This window comes from Manis javanica, chromosome 2 (genome assembly GCF_040802235.1).
Source record: "Manis javanica isolate MJ-LG chromosome 2, MJ_LKY, whole genome shotgun sequence".
Lineage (NCBI taxonomy): Eukaryota > Metazoa > Chordata > Mammalia > Pholidota > Manidae > Manis > Manis javanica.
In genome coordinates, this window is record NC_133157.1 from 35,612,309 (window position 1) to 35,636,102 (window position 23,794).

Consider the following 23,794-nt stretch of genomic DNA (forward strand, 5'->3'; position numbering starts at 1 on the left):
GGGCAAGGCCCATTTCTTACTCATTTTTATATACCCAGAATGACTAGTTCAGTGCCTCACCCATAGTTGAGTGCTCAATAAATGTTTATGGAACTGATCACATTCTCTTTGTTTATAAGTTTCAGAATACTTAAGCTTCTATGAGAGATAAAAAAGGGACTACCCAAGAGTAGAATTTACTAAAACTTACAAAGGAATTTCACACATATGATCTCATTTAGAGTTTCATTCTCAACTCTATAAGGTACTTGGAACAGATAATAACACTTCATTTTTAAATTGTTGCTTAATAGTCAAGAGGCTTGCCAGAAGTTTTCAGTAGTAGAAAAAAGAATTCAGATTCAAATTTAACTAGAAATCCCATGCTTTCAGTTGACAAAATTTTATTCTTCTACCCTCCCTCAGTCTCATTCCATCTAACTTTCCACCCTAATGTGGCCTACAAGGCTTTATAGTAGGGCCCTACCTATCCCCATCACCTCATCTGACTCATGTTCTCCCCTCCTCTGTGTACATGCACACCAACTATACTTGCCTTCTTTCAACTCTGCCTCACCACAAGGCCTTTGCATATCCTACATATTTCATTTGCCTACAATATTCTTCTTCTAGCCTTGCCTGGTTAAGATCTACTTCCTCCAGATCTCAGTTCAATCTTCACTTCACTAGGCAAGGCTTCTCTGACCTGAGTAGGTAACTTTCCCTATTAGATGTTCTCATAACATGTACTCTGTACTCTCCTTTATATTACAAGTCATGGTTGTGTGTTTTTTCTAGTCATAATTTTATATTAATTAGTATGATTCTTCTTTGCTTAATGTCTAGCTCCCTCATTAATCTATACAATTTTCAAAAAGGGATTTTTTTTTATCTCAATTCTGCCCCAAGTACAATAGCTGTGGGAAGAAAAGGGAAGAAAAGGAGGAGGGAGGGAGAGGGAAGAGAGGGAGAGGGAAGAGAGGGAGAGGGAAGAGAGAAGGAGGGAAGGGAGGGAGGGAGGGAGGAACAAGGGAACGAAGGAAGAATCCTTCAGCACTCTCCTCAAACTTGCTAAATCATCCCCATCACTTCACTTTCAACCGATAATCTGACATCCTACTTTACAGAGAAATCAGTCATTATCTCCCTCAATCCCCATCTCATCTTGGCTTTCCATTTCTTACAGATTCCTTCCCTTCAGGCTCCAAACATTCTAATAACCTGTCTCTTAAGAGTACTTGGAATCTTTCTCTTTATTGTAAAACCCCTGAATGAGTAGCCTACACTTGCTGATTCCAGTTCTCAACTTCCCAAATACTCACCAACCACTGTATTGATGTCTACTCACACTACCCTAATCAGGCTGCTCTAGTTCAAATCCAATGACCTTGTTTTGAGCTTTTTTCTTAATCTTCAACCAGTATCATTCATCTCTATCATCTGATCATTCTCTTTTCTTAATTGAAGTATCATTGATAGACAGTCTTATATTGGTTTCAAGTATACAACACAGTGGTTCATTACCCATATTATTAATTTCTCATTCCCACTAGTGCAGTTACTATTTGTTAACATAGAAAGATGTTACAGAATCACTGACTATATTCTCAAGGCAGTACTATTATTCCTGTGACCAACTTATACTATGATTGAGAATTTTTGTGCCCCTTTTACCTCCCTCACCCTTCCCACCTACTCACCCAATCCCCTCCCCCATGGTAGCCACCAGTCCATTCTCAGTGTCTATGAGTCTACTGGTTTTTTTGCTCATTTTGTTTTGTTTTTATATTCCACAAATAAGTGAAATCAAATGGTATTTGTCTTTCTCCACATGACTTATTTCACTTAGCATAATACCCTCTAGGTCCAACCATGTTGTTGTAAATAGCAGGATTTTTCTTTTTATGGCTGAATAATATTCCATTGTGTATATGTACCACATCTTCTTTATCCATTCATCTACTGATGGACACTTAGGTTGCTTCCATAATTTGGCTACTGTAAATAAGGTGGCAATAAACATGGGGTGCAAATTTTCAAATCAGGGATTTTGTTTTCTTCAGGTAAATTCCTAGAAGTGGAATTACTAGGTCATACAGTATTTCTATTTTTAGTTTTTTGAGGAACCTCCATACTGCTTTCCACAGTGGCTGTACCAATTGACGTTCTCATCAACAGTGTAGCAGGGTTCCCTTTTCACCACATCCTCACCAACACTTGTTATTTCGTCTTTTGGATAGTGGCCATTCTGACTAGTGTGAGATGGTATCTCATTGTGGTTTTATTGGTATTTCCCTGATAATTAGCAACATGGAACAAATTTTCATTTGTCTGATCATTCCTTCTTTAAACTCCCTCTATTCTAGGCTTCAGACACTGACACAGCATTCTCCATTTCCCTGCATTTCTGACCAACCTATCAACCAATACTTTTGTCCATTCCTTTAGTTCATTTTTCTCCTCTTTATCGTCTATAGGCAATTTTTTTCAAGTTGATGGCTTTACCACCAAATATTTACCTCTAACACACACTTCTCTACTAAGCTATAGATCTACATTTTTAGGTACAATTTTTAAAGGTCAGTAGTAATGAGGTTGCCACTTTCAACTCAACATATCTTATAGGTAACTTAAAGACACCATAAACTCAACTGAACCTAACTTTTCTTCCTCTCTATGTATTGCCTTCCTTAACTGAGAAGTCTGAGATGACTTCCAGCTTCCTAATTTAGATAAATTGCTGTCATAAAGCTGGATATAGAACATTAATGCTATTTTTATATAAAAATAAGTGCTCACTATGCCTGGGATAGTGCTAATCATTTTAACTATTATCTTAGCACCACTTTGCTACAGATATTTTCATCACCTCTAGTACTACCTAGTCCAAGCCATTATCCATCTCTCACCTGGACTACTCCATTAGCTACTATCCATTTCTTACCTGAACACTCCAGGGGGACCCCTACTTCCATTGTTGGCCTCCCACCCCTACCAATTCACCACAAATTGGCCATTTGTAAAACATAAAGCAACACTCTTGCTTATAACCACTCAATGACTTCTAATGCTGTTTAGAATAGCATCCAAATTCTTTGGTATGGACTACAGGACCTTATATGATTTAGTCTGCCTACCTCACTGTATATACCCTTCCTCCCAATAACCTCTTCTTTTTCTCCTTCCCCTCAAAATATCTGCTCCAATTCACTCTGCCTGAAAACTCACTTCAAATCTTTGACTGATGTTTCCTTATCATTCAGGTGTCAGCTCAAATATCACCTTCTCTGTGAGGCATTCCTGAACAATACTCTTTGAAATAGTTCTCCACTAAGATCATTCTCAATCCCTTTACCCTATTTTCTTCTCTTCAACTGTACAAACCATTATTTGAAATGTATTTCTGTACCTTCCTTTAATAGAATGAAAATCCACTAAGATTAGGAGTTTAATATATACTTTTTGAATGGCTATATGAATATTAAAGATGGAGAAATTAAGGTTGAATGAGGTTAAGTAATGTATAAAGGCACACAACTCAAGTGGTAAGAGTTGATGTATTTACCAACTCAAGTTGTCTAAAATCAAAGCTTTTAACATCAACCCTGTATCTCAGTAATAAAAGCTGAGAGTAAAAGCTAGAAAAATAGACTGAAGAATATGATCAGACAGACGAAGTTTAAGATTATAGAAGCAGAATGCCATTCAAGAGGTAACATGCTTTATGATGTGATCTGTGAACGGCTGCAATGAGGTGGACATAGATGTTTATATCATTTACTCCCATCTCCTTGGCAAGCAGATTTCCTTTATCCTTCTGCAAATGAAGGCACTACAAATGCGGCTCATAAGATTACATGACAGAAGTCATGTCAGTGAGCTAGCTCTCAACTGAATCATCTTTATCCCAGTTTGAATCACATATAAAAGCAATTATCCAAATGTCCAACTTTCCAGTCCCTCCTCAGCTGCTAGGCAGATCTTCTTCACTCACTGCCCTCTAGCCTCTTCTCAACATCACTCAGAACACTGTAGAAATTAATGATTTTCTCTTGCAATTGTTTGCTTTAACAGCCCAACACAAACAATAGGCCTATCTGTCTCCACAGTCTCAAAAAAGTACTTAATGCACAGAAACAAAGTATAAGCAGCAATAGGGAAAAAAAACAAAACAAGATTTTTCTTTTTGGAAATCTGTGTTTCCTAATGACTAAGAATTGCTTTTCTCTGTTTATATGATTCTTTAGGAGAAAATAGTTTGTATACATATATCCTAGCACTTACTTTTTACCATATCTTTGTCACATATTTTAATCACTGTGGGGTTCATTAACACACAAATAGATGCCCTCGTGACTCTTTTTCTTTTGATGCTTTGAGCCTCTCTCACGTGTTAAGTGGCACAGTTGCTTTTGGAGATAACATTTGAGAATAAACATTTTTACTGAAAACAAATAGAAATATTTGTTTCTTCATGAGGTTGAACATAAAATTCTACCATATACCTACATTTCTATTCCATTTCTCAGTAATCACAGAAAGGATGCTAACAATGCAGGAAATTAAAGTTGGCTTCCTTAGTCAAATCTAACTTCCCTTATCCAGAGAAGCTACACCTAAGAATTTTTACACAGAAGGAAATAGGACTTATTTTCCAAGAGCCCTAGAAAAATGGACTTCACTGCTTGTCTGTGGCAGTTCAAATCTCAAGAAATTTTAATTTATGTTCAACCTAAATTACTCCTGATAAAACTTAAGTGCCCCCATTTCTCCCCAACTTAATCCAATCTACACAGTCACCAGATTAATGAATACACTAAAGCAGAGTTTCACCCTATCAAGCAGATTCAAATTTAACAAACCTACATTCATTACATTGTCTCAGCCACTGTGAGATATACCTTTGCAGTTAATCTTTACAACAGTTGTACTAAGCAGAATATCTAAACGGCTTTTAAGTGTCTCCCAGAAGGTGTTTATTAGGTGTAGTGGGTGGACAGGAAACTAGAGGAATCAAACAGTACCTGACCAGGTAATCAAAACTATCACCAGCAATGAGAGAGGCAAAGGATGTGTGCTTTCTGATGTGATGCCCTGAGAAGGACACAACCTCAACCAACCATGTAGGACTCCAATCCAGAAAGCTTAACATTAGACAAACCCAAAGTCAGGAACAGTATGCTAAAATAGGAGAGGGGATTGCATTTTTTAAAATGCCAATGCTATTTTTTTTAAATTAAGATTGTGAAAATGGTCTACATTGAAGGAAGCTAAAGAGACATGACCACACTAAATATAACAACTCTTAGTTGTATTGGAAGAATACATCTTGTACTGGAAGAAAAAAATGCTATAATGGACATTTGACAATTGGGACAACTGACAAGTGAAATATAAGTGGCAGATTAAATAAAAATATTGTATCTGAAGGAAGGAACTACACTGAGGTTATGTCAGAGACTATCTTTATTCTTAGGAAATACACTATGAAGCACTTAGTGGGTAGAGAGCCATGATGTCTGTAGTTTACCCTCAAATGATTGTTGTTTGTAGTATTTTTATTTTTCCAATTTTTAAGTCTGAAATTATTTCTAGATAAAAAGTTTTTAAAAATTACTGACATGAAAAATTGTATGTGAAAATGGAGCTCAATGAAAAAAGAAAAAGGGGGTGGGGAGAGTGGCCAAATATTTTGTAATTGAATGGAGGAAAAGGCTGAGAAGATACATACCCATCAAAATATTAACAGTGAGAGGCTCCACATGGCCAAAGATGAATAATGTGCATATTGATAAGGACAACCACAGTGACTGAAACACATCAAACATGCTTAAATCTATGACTTCATAATACTGAAAACAATAACAACTAATTGGTCACTGCTGGAGGATGCTAAGGGATCAAATCACTATTTTGAAAAATAGCAAATCAAAGAAAAGAATCAAGCATTTATCCAGCTTTCCTATAAGAATTCACTTGGTAACTACATAGTAAATATGAGGAAGTTTCTCTTTATTGAAATATTCCAGCTAATAAATGAAAAAGGAATGATTACATTAGGATGTCACCATTTTGCAGCTCCTGATGAATGACAGACTAGACATTAAGCATCAATAGGCACTGTGGGTAGACAATGAGCAGCAGCTGCCTTCGTAGCCTTCCTCAGGGATGCCTGAGAACAGAGCCATGCCCAGACCAAAACGGTGAAGGTACCAGTGGGACCTGGCATGAGTAGAGACTAGGACTACTGAGCTCCCCGGCCCTAAGGCCCACTGGTTGGGAAAACCCACCTCACCGGAATAGGTCACAGCACACTGTGTACCCGGAGACAGGCTCTGAGCACGGAGACCTGCCCTCTCCTACCCTACTCCCCCATAGTGCGGTTAGCTAGTGCTGCTGTGATTGGAGGCTGCCTGAGTGGTGCAGTTCGAAGAACCAAGAAGGAGCCCACTATATAAGCTGTAACCCCGCCTCAATAAATTAGACCTGCGCCACGAGCCTCGTCTCCGGTGCCTGCTTTTGAGGGGCATCGCCATCCTCACCATCCGAGACACCTGACCTGACAACAAGGCACCAACAATGCAAAATTAAAAAAGAGAGAGAGAGAGACAGCCAGACATTCTGGGACATCTGATGAAGAACCCAATATCACCCATGGGTAGCAAAATTTTAAAAATAAAACCAAATTTTAAAAAACTAAAAATATCAAAACACAATTTGATCAAGCTTCTAAATCTAACATGAACATTATAGGAAACAGATAAGACTCAAAATCATTTTAAACCATGCCACCGGAATAGAATCAGCAACATCCAGACAGGGAAACAAGACAACTGATCCAGCTTCTTCAACAAATAAATTGCAAAAAACAAAAAGGAGTGTAAGACACTGATGGACAGTGACTGCAATGGGGTATGGGGGGACTCAATAATATGGGTGAATGTAGTAACCATTGTTTTTCATGTGAAATCGTCATAAGAGTGTATATCAATAATACCTTAATAAAAAAATGTGCAAAAAAAAAGTATAAGAGATGGAAATGTAACCTATAGATTAAAAAACATACATAAGACCTACTAACCAATAACACTATGTGTACCTTATTGCCGTCCTCACTTAAACACTCAAACTGTAAAAAAAAAAAATTGTAACATTTATGAGCCAATTGAAAATCGAAACATTATTTAATGGAATTAAACAATTTTCTAATATGTGATATTGGTTTTGTGGTTAATTTTTAATTTTCTTTCCATGGTTCTTTGGAGATACATATTAAAATATTTACAGATGAGGTGATACAGTGTTCAGATGTGCTCCAAAACAATACAGAAAGAAGGGAAAATGAATGGGTTTATTAAACAAGAGCTGATAAATGTTGAAATCAAGTGAGAAGAACCTGTAGGGTTATGATACTCTTCTATATACTTACATATGTTTTAAATTATCCATAATAAAGTTTTAAAAACAAAATATTTATTAAAAGTAATATTGATAGATGATATTTTAAGTGATTTTTGGTTTTTATCCTTTGTTTTGTTTTACCTTAGCTCTTTCCCATACTTTCAAGTCATCTTAATTAGGCCTGTGTTACTGACTGTAAGCTCTGTGAAGGCAGAAACCACCTCTACCTTGTTCACTTCTGTTATATTCTCAGGTTCCCAATATATAAAGCTGATAAATATTTGGGTGAATTAATGAGTTCTCTCTTTAGAAAAATGCTATTCCTTTTTAAAAATTATGTAATGCCACTAAATTCAGGGATTAAGCTATTATCTTTGTTCTTCATCATACACATTAATTCAGTATTTCTTTCAACACAGTTATGGTCACAAGTTTCAACCTTAAATGTGGAAATCATTTTGAGCATAATTGATCTCTTCAGGTTATTTAAAAAAGAGAGTGACATTACCAAGTCTACAGGATCAATATGTAAAAAAGATATGTATTAATGCCTGAAGAGGTTTGATAACCTGGCCAAAGGATGAGAACTAAGGACCATTCAATTCTTTTTTTAAAATGAGTATTAGAAATACAGTTACAAGGAGGGTAAATTGGTAGATTTTTAGAAAACTGTTTTATTTATCAACTACAGTTGATATACATAACCAATGGACCCAAAAATTTTAATCCCAGATATATATATATACCCCTTGGAAATACTTAAGAGGTAGGATAAAAGATACAAAAGTACATTTGGAGTGGTATTACAAATGACAGTCCAAGATAGAAAAAAAACCAATCAAACATCCAGCAAAGGAAATAAAATGTGGTATATTCATACAGTGAGATACTACACAGCTATGAAAATCAATGACCTACTGCTCTATGAATCAAGTGAAAGCATCTGACAAGCAAAACATTAAGCAAAATAAGCCAGCCCAAAACAAATACTGTATAATTCAATTTGTAAATTCATTATGTCAATTTTATACCTCAGTAAAAAAAGTTCAAAGAAAGGCAAAACTTCATGCTCGATTTTGCTGTGAACCTAAAACTGCTCTAAAAAAACCAGTATCTTAATTTTTTAAAAAACAGTACTCTAAGGTATTAGAGTCAGATAATGTTACCTTTGGGAAAGTGAGAGAGTAATGACTGAGAGGAAAGATAAGGTAGGCATCTGGGATTTCAGTAGTGTTCTTTTTCTTGATCGAGGAAGTGGTAACATGACTATGTTCATTTTGTGATAATTCAGTGAACCATATACTTAAGATTTGTCTACATTTCTGTGTATAGGTTATGTCCATTTTTAACATACAAATAGCAAATCTTCTGAACTTTAATAAAGACAGTCCACTAGAAGGTATGTATAAAACACTCCTAAACTTAAAGAATCGTGCTTTAAATTTTTGAAAAAATAGAACAGTATTTCCCCACTCCAGCAGGAACTTAACTTACTCTACTTACCCAAGGCAGACCTAATAGTCTTAATGGATTCTGGGTTTATATAAGAAAGAAGATGTTTTAAAACTTACCTAGATTCCTTGGGTTCTTATCTATTGTATAGATATGTATCATAAACAAGCACAGAGAAGGTACTCAACAAATATTACTAATGATACACAGCTTAAAGTTTAAACAAACGCACATAGCAAAGTCAAATACACAGCACAGGTAAAAAACAATAAAAACTCAGCCTATTGGCATAAAGAGTGCAATTTCCAGAAACCCCACTTTCAGAAACTAGTAAGTTATAGAATGTACTGTTTATAAGGAAGAGAACAATTTATGACAGCTACCAATGGCAGAGGAAATTAATCCTTACCCCCTCCACTGCTGTCTGGCTTAGACAAGGCACAATCACCTTCCTGATGCCACAGCTAAAGGAAAGGAATCCAGCAGCAATTCTGCTTATAAGGGCAGGGACTATTCCAACCATGATGTGATGGAGACCCAGAAACAAGGAGTTAGCTAAGGTGTATAATGTTGGGGGTTAAAACAAGAAGAAAGTATTTGACCAATCTGTTCTTATGCCTGAAAACTTAAATCATTATTCTTCTTACATTCCACAGCAGCAGTAAACCAAAACATACCTTTGGTGATCTCCCTGGGCTAGAATCGACCCATAATCAGTATGTGTCCTGAGTGTCCATCAAAATTCACCTTCTAAGAGTTTCCCAGTTAATTAGATGGCTGATAAGTGATAAATTATAAGCTTCTCTACGGGCAAGTCACAACATAATTTGACTTGGTATAGTTCTCATCACTAGTGACATAATTTTGTTCTGCTAAAAAAAAAATTGATGTCCAACATGGAAAATAATTTTTAAATAATACAAAGAAGATAAAAAAAGGAAAGTACATGGAAATCATAGGTCAGATTTCAAAAGCTGAGGCCTTTGGTCTTCTTGATAGGCATAAAATATTACCTACTGATGAAAGACCTAGATTTAATACAAGATGCTGATCTAAGAGATGCTGAGGTATTTGGTTTGCTAATGGATCCAGTTGAATGTGATTATTATGCCAAGAAAACAGCAATGAGCAAATCACAGAAAGTCCTGGTAGAAAGCCAAATGAAAATCTCTAAACATAACAAAACCATCTGGAAGGCTGTTCACTGTAGCACTGTTTATAATAGCAAAATGAAAAAAATTATGAATATCCATCAATATGAAACTGGTTAAATTATGTATGCTCATATGGAATTCTCCACAGCCATAAAGACTTAGGAAAATTTTTTTTTAAAGTTGAGTAATACTGTATACATCCAATTCTAAAATACATATAGTCATATATACTAAAAATTTCTAGGATATCCAAGAAACAGTAAGCAGTAGTTGTCTTTGAGGAATAAGAATAGGGTATGAGGACAGGAGAGTATTTTCCTTTGATCTCATATCCTAAACTTATTTGACTTTCTTATCACACATATATGTTACCTTTATAATTAAAACATAAAACAATGAACAAAAAAGTTAACAATGGTGTTGAGGGGATGGTAGGATGACAATGACTTATTTTCATTTTTACAGTTTTGACATGTTTGAAAGTTTTCTATGATTAACAATATACTAGCATATATTGCTTTTTAAATCCCCAAAACTATTTTTGTTTTTTATTTTTTAATGTGTGGTCACTTCTGGTTCAAATTAGGGGATAAACCATAGCTCAGTTATAACACTGTAGCAATTACCAAAAAAAATTATTAAGACTCAATTTTCAAAATATTTACAATTTGTTTGGAGAAACTAGTCATGAACAAGACAACGAAAGGTAAAAGAATCCTTGATTTAGTTTACTGAAGTTGCTCCTGTGGTAGTGGTGCCTATAGAAACAAAAAAATATATCAGTATTATGAGGAAAGAGTGCCAAATATTTGAAGAGTTAGTGAATTTTATAAAAGGACGGTTTCTTAAAATTGTTCAATCTAACCTCCCACTCAACATCAACATCCCTTTGGAACACCCTTACCACTCATTCAACATCTGCTTGAAGTGTCCTATGTTAAAAAAAACTTAAATAAGACACAAAAGTAAACTCGAAATGGATCAAAAACCTGAATGTAAGTGATAAAACCACAAAACTCTTAGAAAACATAGGCAAAAATCTCTTGAATATAAACATGAGCAACTTTTTCCTGAATGCATCTCCCAGGGCAAGGGAAACAAAAGCAAAAATGAACACTGGGACTCCATCAAACTAAAAAGCTTCTGTACAGCAAAGGACACCATCAGTAGAACAAAAAGGATCCTATAGTATGAGAGAATATATCTGTAAACGACATAGCTGAAAAGGGGTTAACATCCAAAATACATAAAGAGCTCACATGCCTTAACACCCAAAAAACAAATAACCGAATTAAAAAATGGGCAGAGGATCTGAACAAAAACTTCTCCAAAGAAGAAATTCAAATGGCCAATAAGCACATGAAAAGATGCTCCACATCGCTAATTATCAGGGAAATGCAAATTAAAACCACAATGAGATATCACCTCACACCAGTTAGGATGGCCAACATCCAAATGACAAGCAGTAAGAAATGCTGGCAAGGATGTAGAGAAAGGGGAACCCTCCTACACTGCTGGTGAGAATGTAATTGGTTCAACCATTGTGGAAAGCAGTATAGAGGTTCCTCAAAAAGCTCAAAATAGAAATACCATATGACCCAGAAATTCCACTTCTAGGAATTTACCTGAAGAAAATAAGATCCCAGATTCGAAAAGACATATGCACCCCTATGTTTATCGCAGCACTATTTACAATAGCCAAGAAATGGAAGCAACCTAAGTGTCCGTCAGTAGATGAATGGATAAAGAAGATGCGGTACATATACACAATGGAAAACTATTCAGCCAGATGAAGAAAACAAATCCTACCATTTGCTACAACCTGGATGGAGCTAGAGGGTATTATGCTCAGTGAAACAAGCCAGGCGGAGAAGTACCAAATGATTTCCCTCATTTGTGAAGTATAACAACAAAGCAAAACTGAAGGAACAAAACAGCAGCAGACTCACAGACTCCAAGAAGGGACTAGTGGTTACCAAAGGGAAGAGGATGGGAAGGGAACCGGAAGGGGATTAGGGGGCATTATGATTAGCACACAGAGTGTAGGTGGGTCACGTGGAAGGCAGTAAATACAGCACAGAGAAGACAAGTAGTGACTCTATAGCATCTTACTATTCTGAGGGACAGTGACAGCAATGGGGTATGGCAGGGACTTGATAATATGCGTGAGTGTAGTGACCACAATGTTGCTCATGTCAAACCTTCATAAGATTGTATATCAATGATACCTTGTTAGGAAAAAAAAAAAAACACCTCATAAGTAGTCCATTCCATTTGTTAAGAACTGCCCTAATTGTTAAACTTCTCTCTTATGTTAAGATCAAATTTCCTGCAATTTTCCATCATGGGTGGACTCATCACAGTTCTGTCCTCTGGAGCGACAGTTTTTTAAACAGTTTTCATCTATTATCATCTTCTCTGTCTTAAATATTCTCAAAACTCAACCTCTCAATTCCTCAAATGGTTTTTGCATGCTTCATTATTCTACTCACTTTCCTCTGAAGAAATTCTGCCTTCTCAATGTGCCTCTTAGAATCAAATATCCCAACTGAACACAAAATTCTCAATCTGATCTGACTAGTGCTATCATCATCTTTATCTGGGTCACCATAAGCCTAATAGTACAAGACCAGTCACTAGGCAGTATATAATTCATTGCCAAATTAATGGCACTGTTCAGACCAGTTCATAGTTAAAGGAGTTTGAGGGTTAAGAGTTTAAAAACTGTAAAGGAGAAAGAAAGATCATTGTGGACTGAGGAATTGAGGAAGTTTTCAACAACAAAAAAAAGTAGACTGTAAGCTGCAAAAGGAAGAACACATTTTTGATTAAGCAGAAAATATGGTAAGAATATTTCAGAGAATACAAATGCAGAATAGTGTAAAGGTAGGAATGAACAAAGTTAAGAGAGAGAGCAAAGTATATCTGTGTATTAGGCCAAGGGGGAAGGCCAGGGTCAGGCTGTAGAGAGCCCTTAACCTGAAGGCAATGAGGCATGATTAAAGAGTTAAAAATCAAGAAACTATCAATTTGCCAGTTTCTACGTCAACAACTGTTTGAACTTATACTACATGGAAAAAATTTCTAATTCAATTCTACTCCAAGAGTAAATGAAATTGAGTTGTTACACAATATCATTTCACAAGCTTCTTTCATAATATGAACAACATTCCTAACTGCCCAAATATAATGCAAGGAATGTCATTTTAGGAAGATTTCTTTTGATCCATCTGTTAACTTCTCCAGGATGAATATTTTGCCATTTACTAATAACCTGTAATTAGTAACCCTCAGGATCTCATTCAAAAGACAGTGGCCTTTTGGTCTATGATCCCCCACATTCCAAAGAGAAATTTTACTAATTCAACATTAAAAGGGAAAGATGTTAGCTAAATAGAATATTTAGACAATGCAAGCTGCCCAAAATTAGAACAAGTGAAAAGAGAAGCAGCTCCTTCTCTGAAATTATTTAAATTCAATTAAATAGGAATTTCTGGTTTAACAGTGCTCTTGCCTCAAGAGTCTTTCATGAGGACTAGCTCTGTGATATGGTATGACAGCAGAGATTTAAACTGTCCAAGAGACATTGTAAAACTCAACCTCTCCCAAATCCTGCTACTCAACAGCAGGGATCTACAGGAATAAATAGATTCCCATCTGCTGAGAGAAAATGTCTTAGTAAAAACAAAGCAAACTTCTCATTAATGAAAATTCAACCATGCAAGAAGAAAAATTCTGTGTGTCTCATAATCCCTGGAAATAGCCAAATCCTTTTTGGGTTAATGCAGATTTAACAGAGCAGTGGAAGAGAACAGAGCAAAGCAGTTTTGTTCACCAGCAGCTGGGAGAAACACTTATCAGAGAGATCACAAACAACAATGCTTCTAATCTGTAGAGCCAAAAGAAACATGAACTCTCTCAAGTACAAGGTGCCAGGAAAAGGCTCCTGTGGATAAATTACCTCTCACAATCAAGCTACCTTATCCCATCTTTGTTCAATACAAATATGATAAACTGCAACTTGAATTTCCCAAAATCAAATTCAGCAGGTAATCTGAACCCTGCTTTTTCTCATCACGTAATCTTTAGAAATCACAGTCCTTGCATTCATTCAAAACCAGCATTGAGCTTCTACTATGTCAGACTCCTGGAATACAAAAACGAGTAACAGTCTCTACCTTCACAGAGCTTAGTCCCTGCACCCTGCCTCTTCTTAAACGTCAAAACTCTTGCTTTAAAATATCTTAGATGGGTCAAATGTCCTCAAGCGAAAAAGGCCTTTCACCTTTAGTTGCTGTGACAGAAGCAAACATATTTTATACATACATACACACACCACGCTTCCTATACTCTGCTCGTAAAGGAAAAAAACCAACACACCTTTCCAAGTCGAATATGAGAAAAATCACATCCTGGACTACAGGAAAGGGGCAGGGAACAAGACAAGCAATGGAGGGGTGCAAGCCAAGAAATACACTGAAAGGAGGGCTGTGACAGCTGTACCACTACGCACTCAAAGAGTAATAAAAAGAACCTCCTACTAAATCGACTGTAGTTTTATGATGCGGGGAGAAGGAAGAAAAGAAGAATGGGAGACTACCCGCTATTGACAGACACCAACTATCCATGGTCTCCTAGCTCGTCCACTCACTAGAGGAGGGCGCCAGGCACTGTTTAATAGGATCTGGGCCTGCCAGCCAACAACACTGTCACATGGCCACGTGAATGGAGAGCTAATAGTCTGTATAGAAGAGCGAGGAAAAACCAGAAAGAATGGAAGGGACTCTTTAAATGTTCATAAATGAGTTAACATAATCGTCCTCCGAAGCACGGAAGGAAGTAAAGTTTGGAAAAGGAGGTAACCCGACCCCACTGGAAGAGTGTGGGGACCCCTCGGTGACGCGGACCCCTCGGTGACGCCCACCCCTCAGCCGAGTCAGCTCACTCACCGCGCACGCAGAGCAGCGACATGGCCGAGGCGCCGGCGAACCGACGCCGCACCCCAGCCGCGCCGCCGCACCCGGCCGCTCCCTCTTTGCTCTCAGCAGGTGCCGCGGCTACTCCCGCTATCAGCCCCACGGATCAGGCCGCTCCTCATGGTCCCCGTCGCAGGCAGCGTCCCACCGCTCATTCGGACCCGCTCCAATTCTCACCGTCGGAGCGGGCTCGGGATAGGCGTGAGTACTGGCCGGCAGGCGGGGAACTGGGCGCGGCACCGCGGCGCCATCGCTGGGAGGCAGGAGCCACTGGGATTTCCTCCCTTCACTCCACCAGGGATCGGTGCAAGGGCTCAGACTGAGCCAAACCCGAGGCACCCCGCCCCCCAGCCAATCAACTCACGCCCAGTCCGCCGACCCCGCCCGCGAGCACGTAGCAGGCGGGGTTCCCTTTCGCTTTCTTCCCGTTCGAGAATGAAGGCAGCTCCGCCCACTAATAAGGCTTAACTGAGAGAGAGGCGAGGCTTCTCCTGACCTGTGAGAAGGTAATTGAAGTCCTGCTGCTCCCACTTGGACCCGGCTTTTACCCAAGAACAGATTCTTTTCATTGAAGAATTTCCAGTGGACTTCGTTAAAGGGTTTATCCCTTACAGCTGACGGAGTCCTTACCGCTAATAATTTAACAAGATCTTACCATATGGCAAGTAAGTTTTAATTAGCAACTCTGGCAAAAAAAAAAAAAAGTGAACATAAAGAAAAATGTCAGGAGACCTCAGTTCTTATCTAGACCTATTTTCATGCTTTCCATTGTACCTGCAATGTCTGTAATAGTGCCTAGTATATAACAGTCTGTAAAATATTTACTGAATGAAGGTTGGAGGGAAGATAGCCCTTTTAAGCAGAGGATTTCTGGTAAGATGATGTATGCACATGCGAGGAAGTGAAAAAGATTGGAGCAGAAAACAGGAAGATAAACGGTATGATGTATAGATCCAACAGCCCCTCAAACCCCAAGTTCTGATTTAATTGGTTTGGGGTACCACTAAGGAATCCTTTTTTTCTTTTTAATTCCCCAGATGATTCTAATGTGAGGCTGGGGTTGAGCACCATTACACTAGGGGCTTCTTAAGGCTCCATTAGCCCAGCTCAGGTTTCAGTCTTTGCAAGCTCTTAACGCCACAGGATTCTGCCTGCCCGACCCGGAGATGGGCTGTCGTTCTAACAGGGTCTTTGCCCTTGCAGAGAAAGTGAAGGTTCCTATGACCAGGATTCTCCCCTGGTCAGCTTGCTCACTACACCCATGTGGGCAATACGTTGTTATTGACTCTAAATAAAGAGTTGTGCCCAGTGCTCTGGGCTGCTGCAAGGCTGCAGGGCTGCAAGGCTGCAGAAGAGCAGAGACTGGAGTGGTGGCAGCGCCAAGGACAGAGACTGAAATGGCTGTGAGGGGCAGAGAGGCCCGGCTTGCTGCATGCAGATTTGCTCTAAGTGGATGGGATTGTTGTGACTGACCTGCCTCCGTGGGAATAAAGTTGGGTATAAACCTTTTCACCCCAAGAATGTTCCATTGTCATTTTTTTGGTCTCATTGAATCCATAGTGAACTTGTCTGGGGCTAAAACCCATTGGCAAGACAGGGGCCCGTCTTAAGAATTTGCTACCACACCTGGATTTGAGTCCTAGCTCTGGTAGTTGTGACCTTGGACAAGCTACCTGACCTCAAATTTCCCAGAGAATAATAATAGCATCTACTTTTTAAGACAGTATTGAAGTTTAAATGAGGAAATGCATTTAAATTACTTGGTACATACTAAATGCCCAGTACTTTATTTTTTAGGTTGTGGACACGACAGAGCAGTGTGACTGGGAGATGAAGAGAAGCTAAGCAGTCCAAGAGTCACTGTCTGATAGTTGTAATGCAGGCTCTGAGGCATCCCAGTTTCCCAGCTAAAAGTTCAGAGAAAGAAGGCAATAAAGTCCTGCCCTCTAGACCCTTGAGCAGGACCAATTATACTCATCAGCGAGGTAAGTATATCTTTAGAAGCAACTGAAACATGGATAGAAAACCATAGCCTCTATATCCCACGGTCTTTAGTAGTTTTTCCAGTATGGTACTTGAAAGTTCTTCAGCATTTGAATGGAATTCACACTTAGATTTGGCTGGCAGGTAGCTGAGAGCTAGGACTCTCTGAGATCCAGGAAAGGAGGAGGGAGAGAGGTATCAAAGAAAGTTGGTAATGAAGGGAAACCAAGAATCTCAAGAGAATAAAAGCCAACATGTCTCAGACTGGCACTGTTGCTGCTTTTTTGGGGACCCTTAGGCAGGAGGAGGGGACGGATAAGAACCCTGTTGCAAGAGAGAACCATCTACCAACTTTATGACTATCTCTAAGCCATGCTCCAAGGCCATTAAAAGTTGACTATTCCTGCAAGTTTCTCATCTTTTGGGAAATGTCTCCCAATGTCAGAGAAATTTAATACAAATAACTGATTCAAGAAATATTATTAAGTATCTTTTAAGTCAGGCATAGGGAGAGGACACAAAAGTAAACAAAGCACAGTTCCTATCCTTAGTTTATAAGGTGATAGGAAAGATCTGTGAGAAATAGAGGGTAACTAAACTAGGGCAGTAAATATGGAACTGAAGGGGAAAGAGGGACAATCTCCTTAATACTTCACAGGGTGTTAAAGAGCTGAAAAGTGATAGAATTTGGCACACAATGACCATGAATATAGTAGATAATATCCTCTCTGTTGTAGCACATGATTGGGTGAGAAGATAAAAGGAGAGTGAGTTTTAAAATCATGTTGGCTAGAAGGATGATGCTAGAGTTAACTGATAGATAGGAAACCCAGGAGGAATAGTTGGGAAAGAAAGGTACATTTCCTTTGGTTACATATTAAGTTTGAGATTGGGATATCCTTGCAGATACACCCATTAGACAGTAGATGATGTAGCTTGGACACCAAGAAAGCAGTCCAGGCTAGAGATAAGAGACTTCAATCAATAAAGATATAATTATTTTACTCCCCAATTTGTTGTAAGTTAGGCAAAGCCAGAATGCAAACCCAGCTATATCTTTCATCAGGGCCCATGCCTCTAGTGAGGCATACTACAGGAATTCAGCAGAAGCTGCGGAAGGAATCAAGATAGGCTTCTCAAGAGAAATAGCATGTGGAGGAGATCTGGACATGCAAAGATGGAAGAAAGGATATTCCATACAAAGAAAATAAGCAACATGAGCAAATCAGGAAATGAAAATATTGAACCTGTACAGGTATGTAAGAGTTAGCTGTGAAGAGTTTGAAAGTTGGAGCCATAAGGTTGCCAGGAGACTACAGAATGAGAGGGGAACCAAAGTCAGCTTATAGAGAACACCTATTTTTAAGTAGTAGGATGAAAAGACAGAAAAGGAATACAGGGAAAAAATCAAACCACTTGTAAATTCTTCCATTGTAGATATTATCCTATTGAAGAGTAATTACACATCTATCTTAAGAGTTAGAGCTCCCCAACAGCAAATGACATGTCTTCTCTATCTACATCCCTAACACATAGCACAACAACTGGGCGAGAGGACCTAAAAATGATTTATTGACTAGTTGAATAAATGAATGAGTGAATGAGAATGTTTTATGAATTAGTTATTGTCAAAGATAAAGAAAGCTGGACACCAAAGAGGTAAGTACAGATTTTGATCAGTAATATGCTATTGCAATAGGGAAAATAGCATGAACTAAACTCAGTTTCAATTTGTACAGAACTGAATGAACATTTTAAGGGGAAAATGAAGGAATAGGGAAGAAGTTGACAGTGAACTCAATTGAGTCAGAAGTGAAAAATCACACAAAGTAGAGGCGGAGTCAAGATGGCAGTGTGAGTAAAGCAGTGGAAATCTCCTCCCAAAACCATATATATTTTTGAAAATACAACAAATGCAACTATTCTTAAAAGAGAGACCAGAAGATAAAGGACAACAGCCAGGCTACAACTACATATGCGAGAACCGAGCACCTCATGAAGGGGGTAAGCTGTGGTATGGCAGGATCTGAGCGCCACCCCTACCCCAGCTCCCTGGTGGGAGGTAAGGAGTTGGAGCAGGGAGGGAGAGGGAGCCCAGGACTGCTAAATTCCCAGCCCTTGCCATCCTCACTGGGAGCATAGACGCACAGTGCGTGGTGTGCTGGATACTAGGGAAACGGAACAGTAGAACCTGTGAGCGGGTTCCCATAGCCAGAACCCCTGGGACAAAAGAAAAGTGAGTGCTTTTTGAAAGTCTTAAAGGGACAAGACCCTCACAGCTGGATGGAAGCATCCCAGCACACTCAGCTCAGCAGCTGGGAATCCCGGGGAACTCCGGATGCCCCAACCCCCTGGGAGGCAGCACAGCTCTGGGGCCCCCCACTGTGATAAACAGCCTCCCACCCATTCCTCCTCTGGCCTGGCCCGGCCATAGTAGAGCAGCACCCTGAGACCAGTCTCCCCCTCAGCAGCCGCGCAGAGCGTCCTCCACAGCGGCCAGGGCAAGAATCAGAGACCCCGTCTGTGTGCAGCTGCCCAGCACAAGCCAAAAGGGGTTGCCATTCTCGCAGGGGAGGAAGGCATTAAGCAAGCGGGAAGGGACTTCGTTCTCCCAGTTCACACATGTGCCAACTGCCCACAAATATCTCTATCACTACAAAAAGGCAGAAGAATTTGATCCAGAACACAAACACACAGACATCCTCCCCTTAGAAGGACCCTGGGAAGATAGATTTAACCAATCTTCCTGAAAAAGAATTCAAAATAAAGATCATGACCATGCTGATGGACTTGCAGAGAAATATGCAAGAGCTAAGGAGGGAGAATACAGAAATAAAAAAATCGGTGGAAGGACTTAAAAGCAGAATGGACGAGGCACAAGAGGCCGCTAATGGAATAGAAATCAGAGAACAGGAACACAGAGAAGCTGATGCAGAGAGAGATAAAAGGATCTCCGGTAATAAAAGAATATTAAGAGAACTGGGTGACCAATACAAAAGAAACAAAATCCGCACTAAAGGGGTACAAGAAGAAGAAGAGAGATAAAAAAGGGATAGAAAGTGTATTTGAACAAATAATTGCTGAAAACTTCGCCAAACTGGGGGAGGAAATAGTCACTCAACACAGAATCATACAGAATTCCCAACAGAAGGGACCCAAGGAAGACAACACCAAGACACATAATAATTAAAATGGTGAAGATCAAGGACAAGGACAGAGTATTAAAGGCAGCCAGAGATAGAAAAAAGGTCACCTACAAAGGAAAATTCATCAGGTTATCATCAGACTTCTCAACAGAAACCTTACAGGCCAGAAGAGAATGGCATGATATATTTAATGCAATGAAACAGAAGGGCCTTGAACCAAGAATACTGTATCTAGCACAATTATCATTTGAATATGGAAGAGGGATTAAACAATTCCCAGACAAGCAAAAGTTGAGGGAATTTGCCTCCCACAAACCACCTCTACAGGGTATTTTAGAGGGAATGCTCTAGATGGAAGCACTCCTAAGGCCAAATACATGTCACCTGAAAAAATAAAATCACAGCAAAGAAGGCAGAACAATCAAATACTAACTAAAGGCAAAAAATAAAATCAACTACCCCCAAAAGCAGTCAAAAGAAACAAAAAAGAGCACAAAATAAAACACCCAACATATAAAGAATGGAGGAGGAGGAATAATAAGGGAGAGAAATAAAGAATCATCAGACTGTGTTTACAATAGCTCAATAAGTGAGTTAAGTTAGACAGTAAGATAGTTAAAAAGTTAACCTAGAACCTTTGCTAACCACGAACCTAAAGCCTGCAATGGCAATAAGTACATATCTTTCAATAATCACTCTAAATGTAAATGGACTGAATGCACCAATCAAAAGACACAGAGTAATAGAATGGATAAAAAAGCAAGACCCATCTATATGCTGCTTACAAAAGACTCACCTTAAACCCAAAGACATGCACAGACTAAAAGTCAAGGGATGGAAAAAGATATTTAATGCAAACAACAAGGAGAAAAAAGCAGGTGTTGCAGTACTAGTAACAGACAAAATAGACTTCAAAACAAAGAAAGTCACAAGAGATAAAGAAGGACATTACATAATGATAAAGAGGTCAGTCCAACAAGAGGATATAACCATTCTAAATATATATGCACCCAACACAGGAGCATCAGCATATGTGAAACAAATACTAACAGAATTAAAGGAGGAAATAGAATGCAATGCACTCATTTTAGGGGACTTCAACACACCACTCACTCCAAAGGATAGATCCACCAGACAGAAAATAAGTAAGGACACAGAGGCATTGAACAACACAATAGAACAGATGGACCTAATAGACATCTATAGAACTCTACATCCAAAAGCAACAGGATACACATTCTTCTCAAGTGCACATGGAACATTCTACAGAATAGACCACTTACTAGGCCACAAAAAGAGCCTCAGTAAATTCAAAAAGATTGAAATTCTACCAACCAAGTTTTCAGACCACAAAAGTATAAAACTAGAAATAAATTGTACAAAGAAAGTAAAAAAGGCTCACAAACACATGGAGGCTTAACAACATGCTCCTAAATAATCAATGGATCAATGACCAAATTAAAATAGAGACCAAGGAACATATGGAAACAAAACAACAACACAAAGCCCCAACTCCTGTGGGATGGAGCGAAGGCAGTCTTAAGAGGAAAGTATATAGCAATCCAGGCATATTTTAAGAAGGAAGAACAATCCCAAATGAACAGTCTAAACTCAAAATTATCAAAATTGGAAAAAGAAGAATAAATGAGACCTAAAGTCAGCAGAAGGAGGGACATAATAAAGATCAGAGAAGAAATAAATAAAATTGAGAAGAATAAGACAATAGAAAAAAATCAATGAAACCAAGAGCTGGTGCTTTGAGAAAATAAACAAAATAGATAAGCCCCTAGCCAGACTTATTAAGAGAAAAAGAGAATCTAAACACATAAACAGAATCAGAAATGAGAGAGGAAAAGTCACGGCGGACCCCACAGAAATAAAAGAATTATTAGAGAAAACCACAAAAAACTATATGCTAACAAGCTGGAAAGCCTAGAAGAAATGGGCAACTTCCTACAAAAATACAAGCTTCCAAGACTGGCCAAGGAAGAAACAAAAAATCTAAAAAGACCAATTCCCAGCAATTAAATTGAAGCGGTAATCAAAAAATTACCCATGAGCAAAACTCCCGGGCCAGATGGATTTACCGCATAGTTTTATCAGACATACAGAGAAGACATACCAATTCTCCTTAAAGTTTTCCAAAAAATAGAAGAGGGAATACTTCCAGACTCATTCTATGAAGCCAGCATCACCTTAATACCAAAGCCAGGCAAAGACTACAACAAGAAACAAAATTACACACCAATATCCCTGATAAACATAGATGCAAAAATACTCAACAAAATATTAGCAAACCAAATTCAAAAATACATCAAGATGATCATACACCATGACCAAGTGGGATTCATCCCAGGGATGCAAGGATGGTACAACATTCGAAAATCCATCAACATCATCCACCATATCAACAAAAAGAAGGACAAAAATCACATGATCATCTCCATAGATGCTGAAAAAGCATTTGAAAAAATTCAACATCCATTCATAATAAAAACTCTCAACAAAATGGGTATAGAGGGCAAGTACCTCAACATAATAAAGGCCATATATGAAAAACCCACAGCCAACATCATACTGAACAGCAAGAAACTGAAAGCTTTTCCTCTATGATCGGAAAGAAGACAAGGATGCCCACTCCCCGGACTGTTACAGTACTGGAGGTCCTAGACACGTCAATTAGACAAAACAAAGAAATACAAGGAATCCAGATTGGTAAAGAAGAAGTGAAACTGTCACTATTTGCAGATGACATGATATTGTACATAAAAAACCCTAAAACCTCCACTCCAAACTACTAGAACTAATATCGGAATACAGCAAAGTTGCAGGATACAGAATTAATACACAGAAATCTGAGGTTTTCCTATACACTAACAATGAACGAATAGAAAGAGAAATCAGGAAAACAATTCCATTCACAATTGCATCAAAGAGAATAAAATACCTAGGAATAAACCTAACCAAGGAACTAAAAGACCTATACCCTGAAAACTACAAGACACTCTTAAGAGAAATTAAAGAGGACACTAACAAACAGAAACTCATCCCATGGCTAGGAAGAATTAATATTGTCAAAATGGCCATCCTGCCCAAAGCAATCTACAGATTCAATGCGATCCCTATCAAATTACCAACAGCATTCTTCAAAGAACTGGAACAAATAGTTCTAAAATTCGTATGGAACCACCAAAGACCCCGAATAGCCAAAGCAATCCTGAGAAGGAAGAATTAAGTGGGGAGGATCTCGCTCCCCAACTTCAAGCTCTACTACAAAGCCACAGTAATCAAGACAATGTGGTACTGACACAAGAACAGAACCACAGGCCAGTGGAACAGAATAGAGACTCCAGACATTAACCCAAACATATATGGTCAGTTAATATACAATAAAGGAGCCATGCACATACAATGGGGAAATGAGAGCCTCTTCAACAGCTGATGTTGGCAAAACTGGACAACTACATGTAAGAGAATGAAACTGGATCATTGTCTAACCCCATACACAAAACTAAAGTCGAAATGGATCAAAGACCTGAATGTAAGTCATGAAACCATAAAACTCTTAGAAAAAAACATAGGCAAAAATCTCTTGGACATAAACATGAGCAACTTCTTCATGAACATATCTCCCCAGGCAAGGGAAACAAAAGCAAAAATGAACAAGTGGGACTATATCAAGCTGAAAAGCTTCTGTACAGCA

At 38.5% G+C, this 23,794-nt stretch overlaps 1 protein-coding gene and 1 long non-coding RNA gene across 6 annotated transcripts in view; one reads left to right on the forward strand and one right to left on the reverse strand.

The window, feature by feature from the left end:
• The window catches only part of UNC13B (unc-13 homolog B), a 245,389-nt gene extending 230,114 nt beyond the window's left edge, over positions 1-15,275 (reverse strand). For 3 of the 5 annotated variants that reach the window (XM_073227839.1, XM_073227824.1, XM_073227821.1), the window contains exon 1: positions 14,936-15,259. In XM_073227839.1, the coding sequence (XP_073083940.1) occupies positions 14,936-14,957 (22 nt within the window). In that variant the 5' untranslated portion in view covers positions 14,958-15,259. Of the gene's footprint in view, positions 1-14,935 lie in introns of all 5 variants that reach the window. The other 2 variants (XM_037009876.2, XM_073227830.1) reach the window with 2 other exon arrangements.
• A 202-nt stretch (positions 15,276-15,477) lies between these two features.
• On the forward strand, positions 15,478-18,184 carry LOC118970815 (uncharacterized). Its single transcript, XR_005058965.2, has 3 exons — positions 15,478-15,627; positions 16,760-16,947; positions 18,012-18,184. It is a non-coding gene; the product is annotated as an uncharacterized lncRNA (long non-coding RNA).
• Positions 18,185-23,794: the final 5,610 nt, after the last annotated feature.